The sequence below is a fragment of the Trachemys scripta genome, chromosome 4, assembly GCF_013100865.1.
Source record: "Trachemys scripta elegans isolate TJP31775 chromosome 4, CAS_Tse_1.0, whole genome shotgun sequence".
NCBI lineage: Eukaryota > Metazoa > Chordata > Testudines > Emydidae > Trachemys > Trachemys scripta.
Window position 1 is genome coordinate 61,421,484 of NC_048301.1, and position 17,840 is coordinate 61,439,323.

Consider the following 17,840-nt stretch of genomic DNA (forward strand, 5'->3'; position numbering starts at 1 on the left):
TTAGCAGGCCCACACAGCTGGGTTAGCTTCAGAGCTCATTCATGCTATTTGACAAAACAAAAAGCCCGATGCAGCTCCCATTCTGACCTAGGGCTGAACATGCTGGTTCAACCATCCCCAGCCAGCTCAGGAAGCATATGAACAGTCATCTTGGATCTCCTTCCCCACAGAGCAGAGCTACTCCTACTACTTGAATGGCACTTCACTGTCACTCTTGCCAGCACTTCAATTTACTAATGCAGGATGACAGGCCTATCTTCTAACAACTATGGGAACAACTTGTGCCCTTTGAAGCTAAAGTCAGAGAATGGAAAGAACTGGACATTCACATCTTGAGTGTGAACTACGTCAGCTGTTTGGAGACCACCTCATTTAAAACATGGGGAATGCATGTACAACTGCAGGGGGATAGCGGTAAGCAATGACAAAGATGGATGTAATCTAGTAGTCTTTACAGAACTTGATCCCTTTTGACACACAACAGGGACACTGGGACACTATAGTGAGGCCTTTATTTTGCAGCCATCAGAGAGAGGCTGCGATGATAATGAAGACAACAGGGCTGCTCGGGGGGGGGGGAGGGGGCAAGTGGGGCAATTTGCCCCGGGCCCCACAGGGGCCCCCGGAGAATATAGTATTCTATAGTGTTGCAACTTTTTTTTTATGGAAGGGGCCCCCGAAATTGCTTTGCCCCAGGCCCCCTGAATCCTCTGGGCAGCCCTGGAAGACAAAGCTGCTTTCTCTTTTGATGGCCAGTTCTTCTTTTGTGGGCTCATTTTTCAGCAACCCTCGTAATTAGAGCTGGTTGAAAAACAGAGCAAAAAAATCTGGCCAATATTTAAAAGAAAAATTTTCCCCTTGCCTTTAGAAATTTGTCAACACTTTGACCAGCTCTACAGTTGCTCAAAAAAAAGGGGGGGAAATAATGAAAATTTCATCACTAAATATTTCACCAAAATTTTGAATTTCAACATGCTCTATTGGCACGTGACCCTTTGTAGGGCTGAGCTCTTTCTGCCTTTGCCAAAATGCATATAAAGCATCCAATGGGTCAGGTGAAACATAACACCGCAATATCAAAATACAGGAAGGAAGGAGATAGATTAATTATGAGTCATTGTGGTGTGTGCTTTATAAATGGATGTGTAATGAACATTGTCATTGGTAGTCTAGGGCCAATACTACAAGGGCACCAGTACCCAAAATCATTGAAGCTGAAAAGCAAGAAACATTTGTTCATGATCCTTTGAATCTTAAAAGCATTCAAAAGTCACAAGTTCTTTTTGATTTCTTCATGGTAATATAGCACTTCCCCATAAGTTTTCCCACATCAGTTTTCAGTCCAACTGGCAAAGAATCCAGGATTTCAGTCCAATTTTCACACAGATCTTCCTCCTTATCATTGCGGATATAACCGACTTCTGAGACGATATGAGGCCAGATCCTCAGCTGGTGTAAGTCAGAGTAGTTCTGTTGAATTCAATAGAGCTATGCCGAGTTATTCCAACTGAGAGTCAAGCCTATGGTCCTTAACAAAAAGTTCATATCACATACTCACGTTTGCAGAAAAAGCTGCTCCTGTAGGCTCATTTTTAGGGACACTGGTAATTAGAGCTAGTTAAGAAACAGGAAAAAAAAAATCTGGTGGACGTTGAGACAATTATTTTCTATACTTGGTCAAAAATGTTTAAAATAATAACTATAAAAGAGTAAATACGTATTTCAGATCTCCCAGAAATTCTTAAGTTCATTCTCTATAGTTTCCTTGCCTTTACTTGAACTCACTGCCAAGATGAGGAGACAGGGCTGTGTGTAAGATAGCACATCAGATAAAAATCTGTATGTACAATTGTTTATATCTCATATAAATCTCTTGGGCGGCAGATCTCTTTTTCTGTGTGTCAGTTTTTCTATTATTCCACCTTGTTCTCTGCCCAGCTGCAGTTTGTTTCAATTATCTTGGCCCTGAGCACACTTGTATGTGAAACATTGTCTAATAATTACAGCATGGGACTGGGAATCAGGAAAAATGAGTCAGTCCTTAACTATGTCACTGACTCTCTGTGTGACTTTGATCAACTCACTTCATTTATCTATATCTGAATTTCCCATTTATCACTGCCTCAATTCCCCCTTCTCTAAATTGGGAATATTTATACCCACATCAGAGGGATACTGTGACATTTGTAAACCTCAACAGTTGAAATCCTTAGATGAAAGATGCTGTAGAAATGCAAAGAGTTCATATAATGCCCATTACTCTTCACACAAGGCTGCTAAACCTTGAGAATATAGTTACTTTCTATAAGCAATGACCCACATAAATGTATGCATCAATATACAGCATATATAGCTAGATCTGTACATATGGATTTAAGGGAGAGAGAGAGATTAGCTACAGTGATTATACTGGAAATGCTTTATACTTTTAGCAGTCATATACACTTAGCATCATAGCCCAAGAACTGACAAGAGCACCATAGTCCCCACAAAGGATCTTCCATAGATTCCTCACCCCAAGAGCACCAGGGCTCCCTGCTAGCTATTTGATATACCTGATTTGTCAGTGTCTCCTCCTGGCCTTTTCATTTCAGATTGTAGAAACAGAGGAGGGAGAGAAAACACATTTTCATTCCAGTCATGCACCCTTCTTGGCATTGTTCCAACACCTTAGGGATTCCTAACAGAAATGCAAATGGATGAAGATTAGTATGAGTGCAGAGACAGAGCCCAGGGCTTGGGAAACACTGGCATAAGTTATGTAGCCCTGTTGTGCCTCAGTTTCCTCATCTGTAGAATGGGGATAGCAATACCTCCCTTCCTCACAAGGGACTTAATTCACAAATGCTTGCTGGGGAAGCCTGAGATGGAAGGCACCATACAAGTGCCACACATATTAACCATGATTACAAATTGAAAATTGCACTGTGCTATAATGATATTTATGGTACCTTTCAGCTATGGTTCGCAGGGTGATTATGATGGAAGTACAGTGTCAGGGCAGGGGGGCTGGAACAATTTGTATAGTGGGGTGCTGAGAGCCATTGAACCCAACTGTAAACCCTGGATAGGATGGAAACCACTTCAAGCCACAGGGTGAGGCAGCACCCTCAGCAACCCTAGTTCCAGCACCTGTGTGTCAGGCTATTTGTTATAACCTTTACAGGGTTCTTTTCCCCCTCTGGAAGCTAAAATCTGTTCCCTTTTCATAAGCTACATCATCCCTTACATTTTGACAAGCAAAGGGGGCCCAAATCAAGTCGACCAGACCTGGGGGACACAGAATATCCCCCAACTGTGCCAAAGCTCCTCTGCAGAGGAGCTGCAGGGACTAGGCTTCACATATTGGGAGGAGGTTGGCCTTGGTATCATTTCCCCACCATAAGCCTTGTGGGGAAATACCTCTCTAGCATAATGCCTCATCAGTCAGCATTACCTTCAGTGCCTCACTGCTGCAGGCACTCCTAGAGGGGAGGGTTGAGGGCTTTGCTATGAGGAAATGCAGGTCCCAAAAGCAGTGCAGAAGCACAAGTGCACAGTGTGGATGACCAGGCCTCTTCAGTGTTTGGGAGATCTTCTGGGCTTGGGTCTGAACTGCCTAGTTGTGCTTGTGTCAGCACAATCCATTCCCTCGCTCCCAGAGAGTGCAAGTCACAGGCACTTCTGCAGGAGGAAACCGAGGACAAAACTTTCAGACAAAGTTACCTAGTAAAATTAGTCTCCTAAAGCCATAGTTAGACACCAAAATAAGTGGTCTGATTTTCACATGCATTGACCAAGCCCCCAGTGACTCTCACTGATTTCATTAAGAGGTATGACTGCTCAGAACCGCTGAAAATCAGGCCACGTATTTAGGAGTGTATATATGGGCTTAGGACCCTAATGAGCACCCAAATTTGAATATTTTTTTGCTTTTAATCTCCTTCTCCTAAATGCCCCCCTCCACCCCCCTGTAGCTAACCACAAAATGGTTTTCCTCCACCCCATAAGCATGCCCCCTTGTTTGTTGTAGGGTTGCTCACCACAGAGCTGGCCTGCTGGCATTTATTTAAAATAATAAATAGCACCAAAGCATTTCCTTGGGGGGGTAAAAGCCATATAAAGAATTACCTGAATCTTGCAAATAAACTCTTGCCAGGAAGGTAGGTTACATTTTGATTGATGCAACTTCGAATATCCCTTTCCCTCAGGAAATTCCTGGGGGAGACACTGACTCTGCAGATCTGTTATTTTCCACTTTATTAAAACTTCAGGAAGCTTGGATAATAAATAGATTATATAAATATTCATGAGGAGTGATGTCATAGGTAGGTGTGTGGGGAGGGGGGTGCAAACCAGCTCTGTGACTGCCTGACAGCGCCATTTCCTGGAGGAAGAACAGGAATAAGAAGAGCCGAAGGAATTAGCAGCAGCAACAACAGCAGAGGGTGCCCAGAGCGAGAGAAGCAGCCGTGGCTGCGGGGACTCCATGCAGCCCGAGGCCAGCAGAGGGAGACCGCCCTGCCTGGCATTCCCTCTCGTGTAGAGTGACCCGCTCTGGGAGGAGGGAGGAAAAAGCGATCGGGATTTTGGGGGCTTCCTGAAACTTCCCCTACACACTCCCCCTCCCCGGGCTGGCGCGGGGCAGCAGCAGGGCCCGCTCCCGCCGAGCGAGCCCAGGGGAAGCGGCGTGAGAAGTTTGCACTGCAGCCTCCCCTGGGAGCTTCTTGGGAAAGGCACCGCTTTGGGGAGGGGGGGGGTCCTTACTCCTCCTCCTCTCGGAGCAAGAAGCAGCCGCCAGCGTGGAGCTGGGGGGGATGCTGCTGACGATGAAGATGCGGGAGAGATGGAGATGAAGCAGAGCATGGGGATCCCGGGGCTCCTGTTGCTGCTGCTGGAACTATGGGCGCTGGCGCTCCGGGACGCCGCTGCTGAAGCAGGTAAGGCTGCAGGGGCACAGGAGGGAGAATTGCCGCTCGCCCCGGGGAGGAGGCTGAGCGCCGATCCTGGCAGGCTCTGTAAGGGGCTGATCTTCCGAGGGGTAGCGTGGACACGTTTGGCCCAGCGGTTCTCGGCTGCTTTGCTGCTGCGGTGGTATTGAACCTGACGCCCAGCCAGCGGCGGTTGGCTTTTGCCCTGATCGTCAATTTCAGGAGCGCTGGGTCCGCCCCGCTGACACTGCACTGACTCCACTCCTGGGTCCGGACTGCGCGCAGGAGACGGGGCGGGGAAGGGGTTCCCCGGGGGTCTCCCTTTCTAGACCTGTCCACAGCACTTGCCGGAGTCCTTCTAGTCTCGAGTGTATTGCTCAGATCCTCACCTACTTCCTAATCAGCTGGAGCTGAGACAAGTTACACTCCGCTGGCGAACACTATATCTTATGCGGGAGGAGAGGGAAGGTGACGATTAGCTTTTTGGAGGGCTGAGGTCTCCCTCCCTGCGCAATCTATGATTGTGAGTTGCTCTGTATGAATTGTTTTCATCGAACTATTTTTTTAAAAATGTAGCTTCTTTTTTATTGTTGCCCAATTGCCCGTAAATAGGTCTTGATTTTGACGAATTTAGTTGCTATTTTCAACGGCATAACACTTTTTGTGAACAATTTTTAGTATACCTTCTCCAAATGGTTGGGATGCACCATTTGCTCTTTGCACCATGTGATTGGTCACCCAACTGGCATGGTAATGTTTCTGTCCCCTGATGGGATGACTTGGGCCATAAAGAATGCTTAAAGTGAGGATCCTCAATCCATATTTAGGCACCTAAATAAGTGGCCTAATTTTCAAAAGTGATGCTCCACACCTCTGACAATGAGACCATTTATGGATCAGGCCATCTGTGCCTAAATGTGGGTTGAGAAGCCACAGTAGGCAGCTACATTTGAAAATGTTGCCCTCAAGTTTTCTATCTCCCACACACGATTTCCTTTGTAGTGGAGGTTGACTTCAATGGGACCTGCTGATGGCTCATCTCTTTTGAAATTCAGGTTGCTTATTTATGTGCCTGTATTTGGGGAGGGTCTAAGTATACATAATCCTGCCTCAGTGCATTTGTGGGTGGACTAGATAACCTCTTGAGATCCCTTCCAGTCCTACATTTCTGTGGATTAAGGAGCCTAACTTTAGGCATCCATATTTGAAAATCTTGTCCATAAGCTTTAAAAACATAAAGACGTCCCTTTTCTGTTTGTGAATTATCCACCAATGTTTGACTATGTGTGACTAATAACAAGAGCTTTCCAAAATGGTGAAGAGATCACTTCTAGAGCAAATGCTGGTGGGAATACTGATTCAACACTCATATTTATGAACCTTATGCTTGCTGTGAATATTCTTGTGAATAAGACCTAGATGGTGGCAAATAAATAGAGTCCTGAATACCATTTAAGTGAGTCAGTGGGAATGTTTGCAAATGTATTGTTCCTGTATTTGCGGAGCTCAAATTGCTATATAGGAAGGCTAGGTGATAATCCATTTTTACATGGCTTTTGTTTGTTTTCCTTCTAGCCTACATTTTCCTAGTTTCACCTACAAGTAGACATACAAAGGTTTGATTTTTCTAGCCTAATCCTTCCACATACACATTTCCTATTGACTTCACTGGGAATTTAGGTCTCAATCCTACATTTAGATCCACATGGGTGGAGCACTGTTGGTTTCAAGGGTTTGCCTTGTAGATTTTGATTGCTAGATTGGGGACCTCAGGCATCAAAGGAATGGAAGGTCTTTTTGCCTTAGTAGGTAAAAGTCTGCAGTTATCTGTTTCTCCCTCCACTCCAAAAACAACTTCAAAAAACTTCTGTCAGTAGTAATCAAAAGGTACAGAGATGATAAGTTAACAAGTAAAATACACTGTGCACAGAGACAACTGGTGCACTCATTTGTTGTCAGTTCTGCCTGACAGGCAGTATGAAGTTAATATGATTTCATTTCCTAATCAGTTATGAATCTTTACTTCTACAGTCATCATATTTTGAAAAAAAATAGCTAGTTTTTATTTCCTGCACTGGTAAAAATGGAGAGTGGGAGAGTAGGAGGAGGAATACTGGGAAGTAAACATTAATCTTAACCTCTCAGATGTTCAAAAAGTCCAAGCCAACCTGTGTGCACCATTCCCTTCTCTTCAGAAAAAGGTCCTGCAGCTAAACTGCATCTTATGGATGACAGAAATGTGTATCTGTTAAAAATCCCCATGTTATTATTTTCCCTTTCCTTTCAGTTCAGCTCTACTTGTGGATTACACAGACGTGCTGTTGAAAATAGCCAAATAGATATAGTTAGCACTGTCCTTTAATTTCTTGCATAATCAGTTTGGCTGGGAACTGAAACCTTTAAAGGCCTTCCAGATATCTTGTTGTGTACATTGTGATTAACCCTTTCGGCAAAGCAGACTGTAGCAAACTAAGTCATTTGCTGTTTCAGTAAGGCACCTATTCTGAAAGAGTGTCTGCCAATTTGTGTGTGCATTTGGATACCTGGCACATTTAGGTTTATATAAAACAGATGGATGTATTGTGAAATTTTAATGCTCTGTTTCAATATTCTGCGTGGTGAGAAGGAGGATGCTTTCTGGATGCACTGGGATGTGTAATTTATGCCACTTTCACGTTAAGTAATCTGAGGTTAGATCATCCTCACTCAGTTAGGTGATTAATTCCTTTGCCCAACCAAAGCTGCATCTAAAATTAAATGATCACTTTACTAGTTTCAGTGCTCTTAATAAATTTGCTAAATTAACAGTTGCTAAAACACAGCTTAAAATACACAAAATACTTTTCTGATATCACTATGCCATGGAAGCATTTGCCACTTTTACCAGTGGGATGCCATGTAATGGCAAATGGGAAATGGGACACCAGCCTATTTCTGTATTCAAATGCAATTCATGCTATGAAAAAGTTTGAGAACAGCATGGCTGCATACTTAATTAAGGGCAATCTTGGCTTCACAGTGTTTTTCTATCGGGGTGTGGTGGGCTGGAATGTCATCTGGTGATAGAGCTGACTGCACGTGAGCAGAGATAGGGTCATAAATCTGCACAGCTGGTCAAGGGCAATATAGTGGTGGACAAGTTAACCTTTCTCTGAAGGATCTGGTATAGGCCACTACCAGAGGTAGGATACCAGACTAGACTGAACCATTGGTCTATTCTAGTCTGCCAGTTCCTGTGCTAATGGAAAGGAAAAGGCTACTTTCCCCAGCAGGACTGAATACTTTACCTTTGTCTTCCACCTTTTTGCTTTATCCAACGTCTCCTTTACTCCCCTCATTCCTCATATACATACCCATCTTTTAAAAATGTACTTATCCAGTTGGCTTCTGTGTTTTTACAAGGTGACATATTCCACACATTCACTTCTCATTGAGGGGAGTGCTTCCCACCCACATGCAACTGCGCTTTGGGCCAAACGCTGATCACTTCTACACCAATGTCAGTCACAGTAACTCCACTAATTTCAGCGACGTTATTCCAGATTTACACTGATGTAACAGATCCAAATGAGGCCCTTTGTCTCTGTTCTGGAGATACACAGTGGCTGGCTAAAGTATTCTCCCACCACATACTATGGAAAAATGTGTTCTGGAAACAATTTTTTCCTCTGATAGGAATCCTTTAAAGTAGGCTTTACTTTCACTGGATTTATAAATTGCATTGGCGCTTTTGTAATGCAGTGGAACACTGAGTAACCTGCTGTGATTGAGTCTAAAGTCCCAATTCTTTACAAATGCGTACAGTGGAACAGAAGTATGACTTATTAGTAGTATAGGAACATACCATAGCAGCTGAAAAGTGAGAGAGGACTTGGGGGCAACACGATACCGTTCTGAGGGAACACACACATCACCATTGTCAGAGCACTGCTGTGAAGAAGCTCACGGCATTCCTATCTAGCTGTAATGGGGCACTGCTGTGTGGAAGCTCATCCTGCTGCTATCCAAATTGGCACTGGCTTTGAAGAAGCCCTGTATAGATTAAGCCTCCGCCATTTTCAAGTAATTGGAATGTCAGTGTTCTCATTTTATAATCATGAAACAAACATAATAAGGCTCTGGCGAGGCAGTTAGAAAACTGTGCAGTGTGTTCTTTTGTACTGTATGTCCTTACAGACCACCAACCTAGATTAATTTGCTGTACTCCAACCCCCACTTCTTTTGGGGCTGGGGAGGAGGAGTATTTTTTTTTTTTTTTTTAGGTATGAAATTGACAGGATCTCCAATCAAATTAAAGGTGTCCCAGGGTCAGCCAGTGAAACTAAATTGCAGCCTCGAGGGAATGGAGGACCCAGAGATGTTGTGGATCAAGGATGGAGCGGTGGTGCAGAGTGTAGACCAGGTGTACATTCCAGTAGATGAAGAACACTGGATCGGTTTCCTCAGGTACAACAGCTGTGGAGGAGATAGACTATCATGGAAGCTACAGGGCCAAATTCTGTTGTCAGTTACCTCAGTGGAACCCCACTGACCACCATGTTATTATACCTTTGTACTTTGTCAGGGCATAACTGAAAGCGGAATTTGATCCACTGTGTTTAAGTCACTAAGGAAGGGTTGGATTGTAACTGGGGGGAATCTGACAAGGCTCCTAGATACTGTGGTGATGGGTGCTTTGGAAATGCCTGTGATAGATAGGTGACCAAGAGGTGAAAGGTATTGCTTATCCTATCAGCAGTTCTTTACGCCAGCCAGTCCTGTGGAATCTATGCTGAAAGTGTGAAGAGATATTTAGCTGTATTTCTGTCCTCTCCCTTTAAAAAGAAATTTAAAACTTTTCTCCCATTCTGTGTTGTATGCACACCTGAGTGATATCGTGGGTACAGAATGGCTCAAAGGATTATTAAAGGGGAGCAGAGACTCTCACTTTAAATCTCCAGTTCAAATCCAACCTCAGTCAGTTGTGTCTAATGGTCATTGCCATCTGAAGTCCCTTCAGTGGTCACAGAGATAGGTTAGTGATCTCAGCCCAGTTACCAGTAAATAGTTCTTCACCACCATAGTTAGTAGCCTTGCTGTTAGTCTCAGCAGAGGACTGAATAGACCTGGAGACTGAATTACCTCATCAAATTCCCCGGGGGTCCCATTAGGCCATAGCTAAGGATCATTGCCAGGGTGGTCAGGGGAAGCTTTCGCTGGTTCTGTCCATGCTGTATCTGGATAATCAATAGGGGGCTCTCAGTCCTAGCTCATTTACTGGAAAATGAACAAAACAAAAAGCAGCATGGTAGGATGCTTTTGCCTTGTTTGTTCTAATAAGCTCTGCAGTGCAGCTGGAACCTTACATTCTGACCTGGATAAATAAGTTCTCTCTCTTACAATCATTAATTCTCTTCCTCTCCCTCTCTCTGACTAAAAGGGTTAGGTGTCCTAATTAAAATTAGACTCCTGGGACCAGATTTCAATCCTGTTTGGAGAGGAGGATTTGTCACACACTATCCCTTAGTCATTCCAGCACATTTACTCCAGCATTTATATCAGGCCTGCTCTTGTCAGAGGCCCAAAAAGCTGCCTGTAGAGCCAGTCTTTTATATGTTTTCTTCAGCAGGAGGTGGCCTCTCGTATGTCCCGGAGGTAGTACTGGGTTAAGAAAGGGTCCATGCTCCATCTCAGACTCCTTTCTCCATGCATAAAAGGAGCTTGGTACAAACAGCATGCTCTGAGAGACAATGTACTTGGAACTGCCAGGCTCAGTCTAGGATCACCCATTCGCGAACACAGGCCTCCTCGCCTCCTTTGGATTAGCATATCTTGGGGTTTAATACCTGTCACTAATAGGGTTGCCAAGTGTCTAATCACACAAACCCAAACACCCTGCCCCTGCCCTGAGGCACCGCCCCACTCACTCCATCCCCCCTCCCTCCATTGCTCATTCTCCCCCACCCTCACTCACTTTCACTGGGCTGGGGCAGGGGGTTGGGGTGCGGGAGGGAGGGAGTGCGGGCTCTGGGCTGGGGCTGAGGGGTTCCGAGTGTGGGAGGGGGCTCTAGGCTGAGCCTCGGGCAGGGGTTTGGGGTGCAGGAGAGGGTGCAGGGTGTGGGCTCTGGGAGGGAGTTTGGGTGCAGGAGGGGGCTCCAGGCTGGGACAGGGGATTGGGGTGCAGGAGGGGTGCAGGCACTGGGAGGGAGATAGGGGTGCAGGCTCCAGGAGAGGGCTCAGGGCTGGGGCAGAGGGTTGAGGTGTGTGGGGGGGAGGTGAGGGGTGCAGGCTGGGAGTTCGGGTGTTGGAGGGGGCTCAGGGCTGGGACGGGGGTTGGGGTGTGAGAGGGGGTGAGGGGCGCAGTCTCCAGCTGGGCAGCACTTACCTTGGGTGGCTCCCAGTCGGCAGCGCAGTGGGGCTAAGGCAGGCATCCTGCCTGCCCTGGCCCCGCACCACTCCCAGAAGTGGCACGTCCCCGCAGCCCCTGGGGATGGGGGGAGGCAGGGGGCGCTGCCCCTGCCCCTGCCTGCAAGCACTGCCCCCGCAGCTCCCATTGGCCACAGTTGCCGGCCAATGGGAGCTGTGGAGTTGGCACTTGGGGCCAGACTTTTAGCAGCCTAAAATCTCCCAGTTTGGCTTCAGTAGCCTCCAGGAGATAAAGCCCGATTCTGGGAGCCTCACGGTGAAACCAGGAGGGTTGACAACCCTAGACAAGTCCCTGGGATTTCATAGGTTCGTTCAAAAGGGACCAGTAGATCATCTAGTCTGACTTCTTATATAACAGGCCGTCACATTTCACTCAGTTGCCCCTATATTGAGTGAGCCCAATAGGCTAAAGCATTTCAGTTCTCAGGAGACTAAGCTGCTGTGTGCCACAAGCAGAGAACAGGAGAGACCAAGATGCCACCAATGGCCTTGCAATGGCAGGGAAGTCATTAGGTAGGATATGCCCAGAAGATCCCAGCAAGTGAACTATGCATCATGCTGCAGAGGCCGGCAAAACAAAACCCCCAAAGTCCCAGTTAATCTGATCTAGGGGAAAATTCCTTCCCGACCCCAACCTGGCAATCAGCCTGACCCTGAGCATCTGAGCAAGACCCCTCCAGCCAGGCATCTAGACACAGGATTCTCTGTACCACTTCACAGCAGTCATCCACCCCGTCCAGTGTCCCATCTTCAGCTGTGGGCAATCTCTGATGCAAAAAATCCCTCAAACAGAATACAGGCAATTGTGCATTGGGGTGGGGGAGGGGGGGAACCTTCTTCCTGACCCCTGCAGTGAACTGTCTGAAACGTTGAAGCATGAGACTTGATTATAGATGAATAAGCTGCAATGAACCTTCCTCTGATAGGAAAAATCTGTGTGCAGTAATCCACCCTGCAGCACTGCATCATATACCATCTCCATTATATACCCCTTCCCAATCCCCAGATTAAGGACTTTTTTGTCTCCCCACACTCCCTTGTTCTCCTGGTCTGATCTCCATAGTCCTTTCTCACCCCTCATACTCCTCCACTGACAGTAGCTCCACAGCATCAGGGCTGACTCTGGATGCTGGATCTAGATATGGCCATTTTCTTTTTCTGTTTCCTTCTTCCTCCTAAAGTGATCATTTCAACCACCCACTGTTTTATGACTTTCTCCTACAGTCACTGTGTTTCAGAACAAGCGGCTGGATGGGCAGGACAGCTGGTTTCATCTGAAGGTACAGCTCTGAAAATCAGGCTGTAGTGGGAGCATTTTGTGCATTTCAGCAAGCACTCTCCCCTTCTTCTCTTCCACCCTGCACATTCATCCCATCACCAAGACCAACTGTTGGCATAAAAAAAGGGAGCATCAGATCTGCTCGGGGTCCCTGCATGGCAGCAGATGCATGGCTGCAACATCACAAGGGTGCATTTTGCATTTGTATAATCAAAGGGCACTCTCATGTTCTCTGAGGTCTTTGGTACCTGAGACCCTGAAGCCTCAACGCCTGGAGCAAATTCTGCCCTACAACTGAGGGCAGAATTTCCCCCTTGAGGTCTAAAACTCTGATACCACTTAGGCCCCAGTTCTGCCCTCACTTGCATGGGCCACCTCTCTTGGAAGTCAATGGGAGCTGCACCTGAGTGAGTGAGACCAGACATGGGTTCTCAGGGTCAGATCCTCAGCTGGTGTAAATCAGCATGGCTCCACTAAAAACACTAGCCCTAGGAGGTTTGTAGTATGAACAGATCACTTAGCTAGAAGTGTTCCTCAGATAAGAACAATGCTGAGTAGGGGCAGAGTGAAGGAGGTCGTTGTGTGAGGGTTTGTGCAATCAATCCTGTCCCTAACAAAAGCACAGCATTTGCATTCTCAGCAGGTGCATGAATTGGAGCTGCTGGCTAGGGATGATTTAGTAGTTCAAGTAGACTCTCTGGAATCACAAGTTCAGAATCAAGTGGGTTAAGTAGCCCCTTTATATTTTCAAGATAGGCGAATTAAGTGCCATGCTGTTTCCTATTTGTAGATATTTCAGATGAGGGCCTCTCTGCTCTGTGTGGGTATTAAAAATCCCCCAACACCTTTCACAGAAGTAGGGCTTGACCCAAAGTATCTCTGTTCTCTATCCACTGTTGTGCCACATGCTTTGTGCTGGTTAGCTACTTCCCTCCTCCCCAGAGGTGGCTACATATTAGTGGTGTTGTGTGTGTATCTAGTTTTCTTAGTGCTTTAGGATTCTGTGGGATGAAAGTTGCTTTATAAATGTAAAATATCAATATGGTTTTTCACTCTTTTCAGTTTGAAATCCGTTGAGCGGACGGATTCTGGGAAGTACTGGTGCCAGATTGAGAACAAGGGGAAGAAGGAAGAATCACAACAAGTGTGGCTCATAGTGGAAGGTAAGGAGGACGAGTGCTAGCTTCCCTTTAGTGCTCTCTCATGTTGGGATCACACTAGTAGGACTGGTCAGAGGAGATTGCGACAGACTCTCCAGTCTTTTTACAGCTGGGGACAGTAGCAGGAACTGTAAAGTACCACAGTGAACTAATTAAGGTGCAGGCAGGAATGGGAAGTGATAGTGGTGGCAGCTGCACTGGAAGAGTGTGTATTAGTTCACGGGTTCTCAGTTTTCAATTCTGCAGACCAGGAAATAAGTGAAGGATCATCTTGTGGACAAAGTTCCCATCCAACCTCCTAATCCCGCGTTGCTTGGGTCTTCAAATGACTCATTCTGCAGGTCACCAGAAAGAGCTCCACGGATCATTGCTTATCCACAGACCATAGTTTTAGTACCATTCTCTTAGTTCCATGAGAAGCACTTTCCTTTAGAATTTCCATGACCAGTGTTGCTTCAAACGGAAGCTTTTTTGGATTGGAGCAGAGTTTGCTCAAGTTAAGTGTATAATCTTTGATGCATTTTGCACAGCAATCTGGCCTGGTAAATGTAAAGCTTCTACACATTTGTCCAATAGTTACCCAAGCCAGGGTGGATAGGTGGTGCCATATAGCCTACAGCCATACCTCCTTAGGCTATGATCATATTAGGTCTCAAGCATTAAGGCTGCTTAGTATTTGAACAGGAGATCTGCAAGAACAACCGGTTTCCACCAAGAAGTTGTACTCTTGGTTTAGTAGGTGGTACTCATCTCTCTAGGCCAGAGCTGAATGAGTCTCTGCATAGTCCTAGGGGGCCTTGTGCTGCTGGGGGTGCTGTGTTTTGGATGGAAATGTGAAACCAGGGTCCTAATCATTCATAGTCATTAAAGCTTTCATAGCGGTCTTCACAATAATAGGGTGTTCATCCTGCTATCTGTCCTGACTCAATTCCAGTGTTTTGTCAGTCTAACATTTCTTCTACAGCTTCAATTGGAGAAAAATGTTATAGATAAAAATATCCCCAATTGTGTAGTGTTGCTGGTTCACAATGGCTACCATGTTTCACTCCAGAGGTGGCTGCAGTAGAGTGGTGAGTGTGTGATCCCTATACATACAGTTTCTGTGAGCTTTGACATCCTTCAGGAGAAAACACTACACAATATAGGTTATTAGAATTATCTAGCCTGGGTGAACTTGAATGAGTTCATATGCATTTATTTATCTAAAATCTAAGACAAAATCTCATAGTCTATATTCAGGCAGAAATCTTGTTGCCTGTAGTGGGGATTTGGCCTAAATTAGGACTACAGGATGTAGCCTTTTGAGAAACTCTTTATCCAAGAACTTAAGAAAGCAAAATGACTTTGAAACTGGTTCCAGTTTAGAAAGCAGAGTCTGTCTTATGTAAAATACGACAATATGTGATACCTGGGGAGGTAACACAATAGGTGCACTGTGGCTCTCACTGGCTCCTAACCGCTGTTACATGATCATACAGTAGCAACTTCCAGAGAGGTCTTTTTTCAATTTTGTCCAGCTAGGAGAGTGTGACCTTTCCTTTTGGACACAGATTTTTCCATCCCCATCCATTCATAACAACAGTAATGATTCTTGTAACTTCACGATTTGACTACTGAAGTGTGCTCTACACTGGGCTGCATCATAAATCAACTGGAAACTGAAACTGCTGCAGAATGTGCCATCCATCTTTTTAAGCGGTGTATCTCACTAGAACCATGCGTCACCAGTGCTCCAGGATCTGCACTGAGTCCTTATTGGTACCTGGGTAAAGTTTTAGTTGTTTTGGATCTATAAAGCTGAATGGTTTGGGACCTATGTATGTGAGTGACCACCTTTCTCCTTGCACTTAGATACTGTAATGATGGACAGCAGTATAAAACCCAAAGACGCAGTTGCAGTCAGCTGTGAGGCTGGTATGAGCCTGCTCCAAAGTCCTTTTAAAATCAATGGGAATCTTTCCACTGACTTTAATGGGCTTTGGATCAGACTGTGTGAGAGAGAGCTGACAGCAGAGCGGGTCTGTGTGAGGGGCCCTCAGCTGTGGAACGGACTCTCCCCATTGGTGTGAGAGAGCCTGACTCTGTTGGCCTTCAGGACAGCTACAAGGCCCGTCTGTTCAGCCAGGCTTGTGGAGGGGGCACAGTAAGGGCTGCTTTTTGTTTCATTTCTGGGACATATATGGCAAGTTCCTGTAGTCTTTTTGGGAGATGTTAATTTCAAGTGTCTTTGGAGTCCATTGTATTAAATGCAAAGGTTACATATTATTACAATAGTGGCGCTGGATGATCAGAGGACTTTCTTGAATGAAGTGGAAGCCAAGAATTAACTTTTGGGACAATGCGTGTGAAGTGGATTTCCTGGGAAATATCATGGGGGAGGTGAATGCAAATTCCAGTGCTCCCCACTGTCTATGATTATGCAAAACCCCAGGTCTTTAAAGCTATGTCCTGAGGAGAGATTGTCTGCTGATTTATGTGATCCCAGGCCCAATCTGCCTAAAGGAGGAACTCCTATAGATTCATGGGTGCTTGTTCTTAGCTAACAGCTGTTATGGACTTGTAACCACAGAAAACCCCCTGTGTGGGTTTGGAGTACTGATCACCTATCAGAGCCTTGGTTGGAGTGGTTTCTAGTAAGCTTATTGGCTGGTGTGGAGATTCTTTTCTTGTTTTAATGTTTCTCTGGAATGCTTTCACCTTAAGAATACGTGTGCTTGCTTAGAAAGGGCTGTGCAGTAATTTAATTGTGGACAACTACAATTGTTTGTAGCCTCTGAGAAGGCAAAGCAGTCAGACTTGCTGGGGAATTCACAGTGCAGGCAGGGAGCTGTGCAGCCTGGAAAAACCCTGGTCGGTGGGGGGAGGAATACAGGAGCAGTTGCCCTGAACTGTGACAATTTCATCTTTGGCTAATTCTTTTCTGGTTTGTGGTTGAGTGCAGCTGTTATTTCAGCATTCTTATGGAACTGAATTTTTAATGTATGACAAAGGAACCTAGAATGTAGGCCAGGCACCTTTCATATGTATAAAAAATTTCAAAATGTTGGCCACAGGATCTCTGGGCCTCAGTTTCTCCATCTGTAAAATGGGGCTAACATTGTCATTAAAACCCACCTCAGAAGGTTGTGTTGAGGCTTAATCATTTCTGGTGGGTATGACATTCCAGGGTGCAATCCAGACCAGTGAGGGCCTGTGTCAGCCTTGCCCTGCAACCTAGAGTGCCTCACAATGCTTTGCTGCTCTAGCTTCCAACCTGGACTCCTCACAAACAGCATGCAGGTCACACCCTGAGTGTCTGTGTATAGCCACAGCCCTGGTCCAGCAGCTCTGACCCCAGCAGCCTGTCAGCAAACACCAGCCACACTCTGGCTTCCAGCAGCATTGGTTATTACTTGCACAGTGACGCCAACACACTCTCTGTCCCAGATCGTCCCATAGAACAGTGGTCTCCAAACTTTTTTGATCGTGCACCTCGTCAGTAAAAATGTTTTGAGCACGCACCCCCTGCCGTACCAGCTCTACCATTTTTGCCAAAGCGCAAAAAAAAAAAAAAAGTCGCTCCGACTCCCGCCCAAACTGACGAAGCAAAAAAAAAAAAAAAACCGCTCCTCCTGCCGCGCACCCCCAAGGATTCTCTTGCACACCTCCTGGGGTGCGCGCACTCCACTTTGGAGACTACTGCCCTAGAAAATTGTGTTCTGCACTGTCCAGCCCTCTCCTGTCCAGCCCTCTCCTGTGCACTCCACTTTGGAGACCACTGCCCTAGAAAATTGTGTTCTGCACTGTCCAGCCCTCTCCTGGGCAGTCCAGATATATTAGGTCCGTTGCCCCGTAAGGGGATCAACATACAAAAATCTGCTGCCTTAAATGGAGTTACCCAAACACTCCACAATACTGGATTAGTTTAATTAAAGAATAAAACAAGTTTAGTTAATTGTAAAGAGAGAGGTTTTAAGTGAGGACAAGTAATGAGGCATTAAAGTCAGCCATGGCTGCAAGAAAAATAAAGATAAAACGCTTTCTAAACATAACAAATTTGACTTGGTTCAAGGTGAAGTTTTTCCCCCATGTTTTCAATACATTGCT

At 45.7% G+C, this 17,840-nt stretch overlaps 1 protein-coding gene and 1 long non-coding RNA gene across 5 annotated transcripts in view; one reads left to right on the forward strand and one right to left on the reverse strand.

The window, feature by feature from the left end:
• Positions 1-656: 656 nt before the first annotated feature.
• On the reverse strand, positions 657-4,445 carry LOC117876768. Of its 2 annotated transcripts, XR_004645542.1 has the most exons (4): positions 4,111-4,445; positions 3,437-3,663; positions 2,556-2,680; positions 657-1,614 (listed from the first exon to the last, which is right to left on the reverse strand). It is a non-coding gene; the product is annotated as an uncharacterized LOC117876768 (long non-coding RNA). The 2 variants fall into 2 exon arrangements; XR_004645543.1 differs by lacking the exon at positions 3,437-3,663.
• TYRO3 (TYRO3 protein tyrosine kinase) overlaps positions 4,355-17,840 on the forward strand; it is a 55,720-nt gene continuing 42,234 nt past the window's right edge. Inside the window, exons 1-3 of one of the 3 annotated variants that reach the window (XM_034769122.1) lie at positions 4,355-4,919; positions 9,173-9,356; positions 13,657-13,757. In XM_034769122.1, coding sequence (XP_034625013.1) covers positions 4,826-4,919; positions 9,173-9,356; positions 13,657-13,757 — 379 coding nt within the window. In that variant the 5' untranslated portion in view covers positions 4,355-4,825. Of the gene's footprint in view, positions 4,920-9,172; positions 9,357-12,539; positions 12,596-13,656; positions 13,758-17,840 lie in introns of those variants that run through there. The other 2 variants (XM_034769123.1, XM_034769124.1) reach the window with 2 other exon arrangements.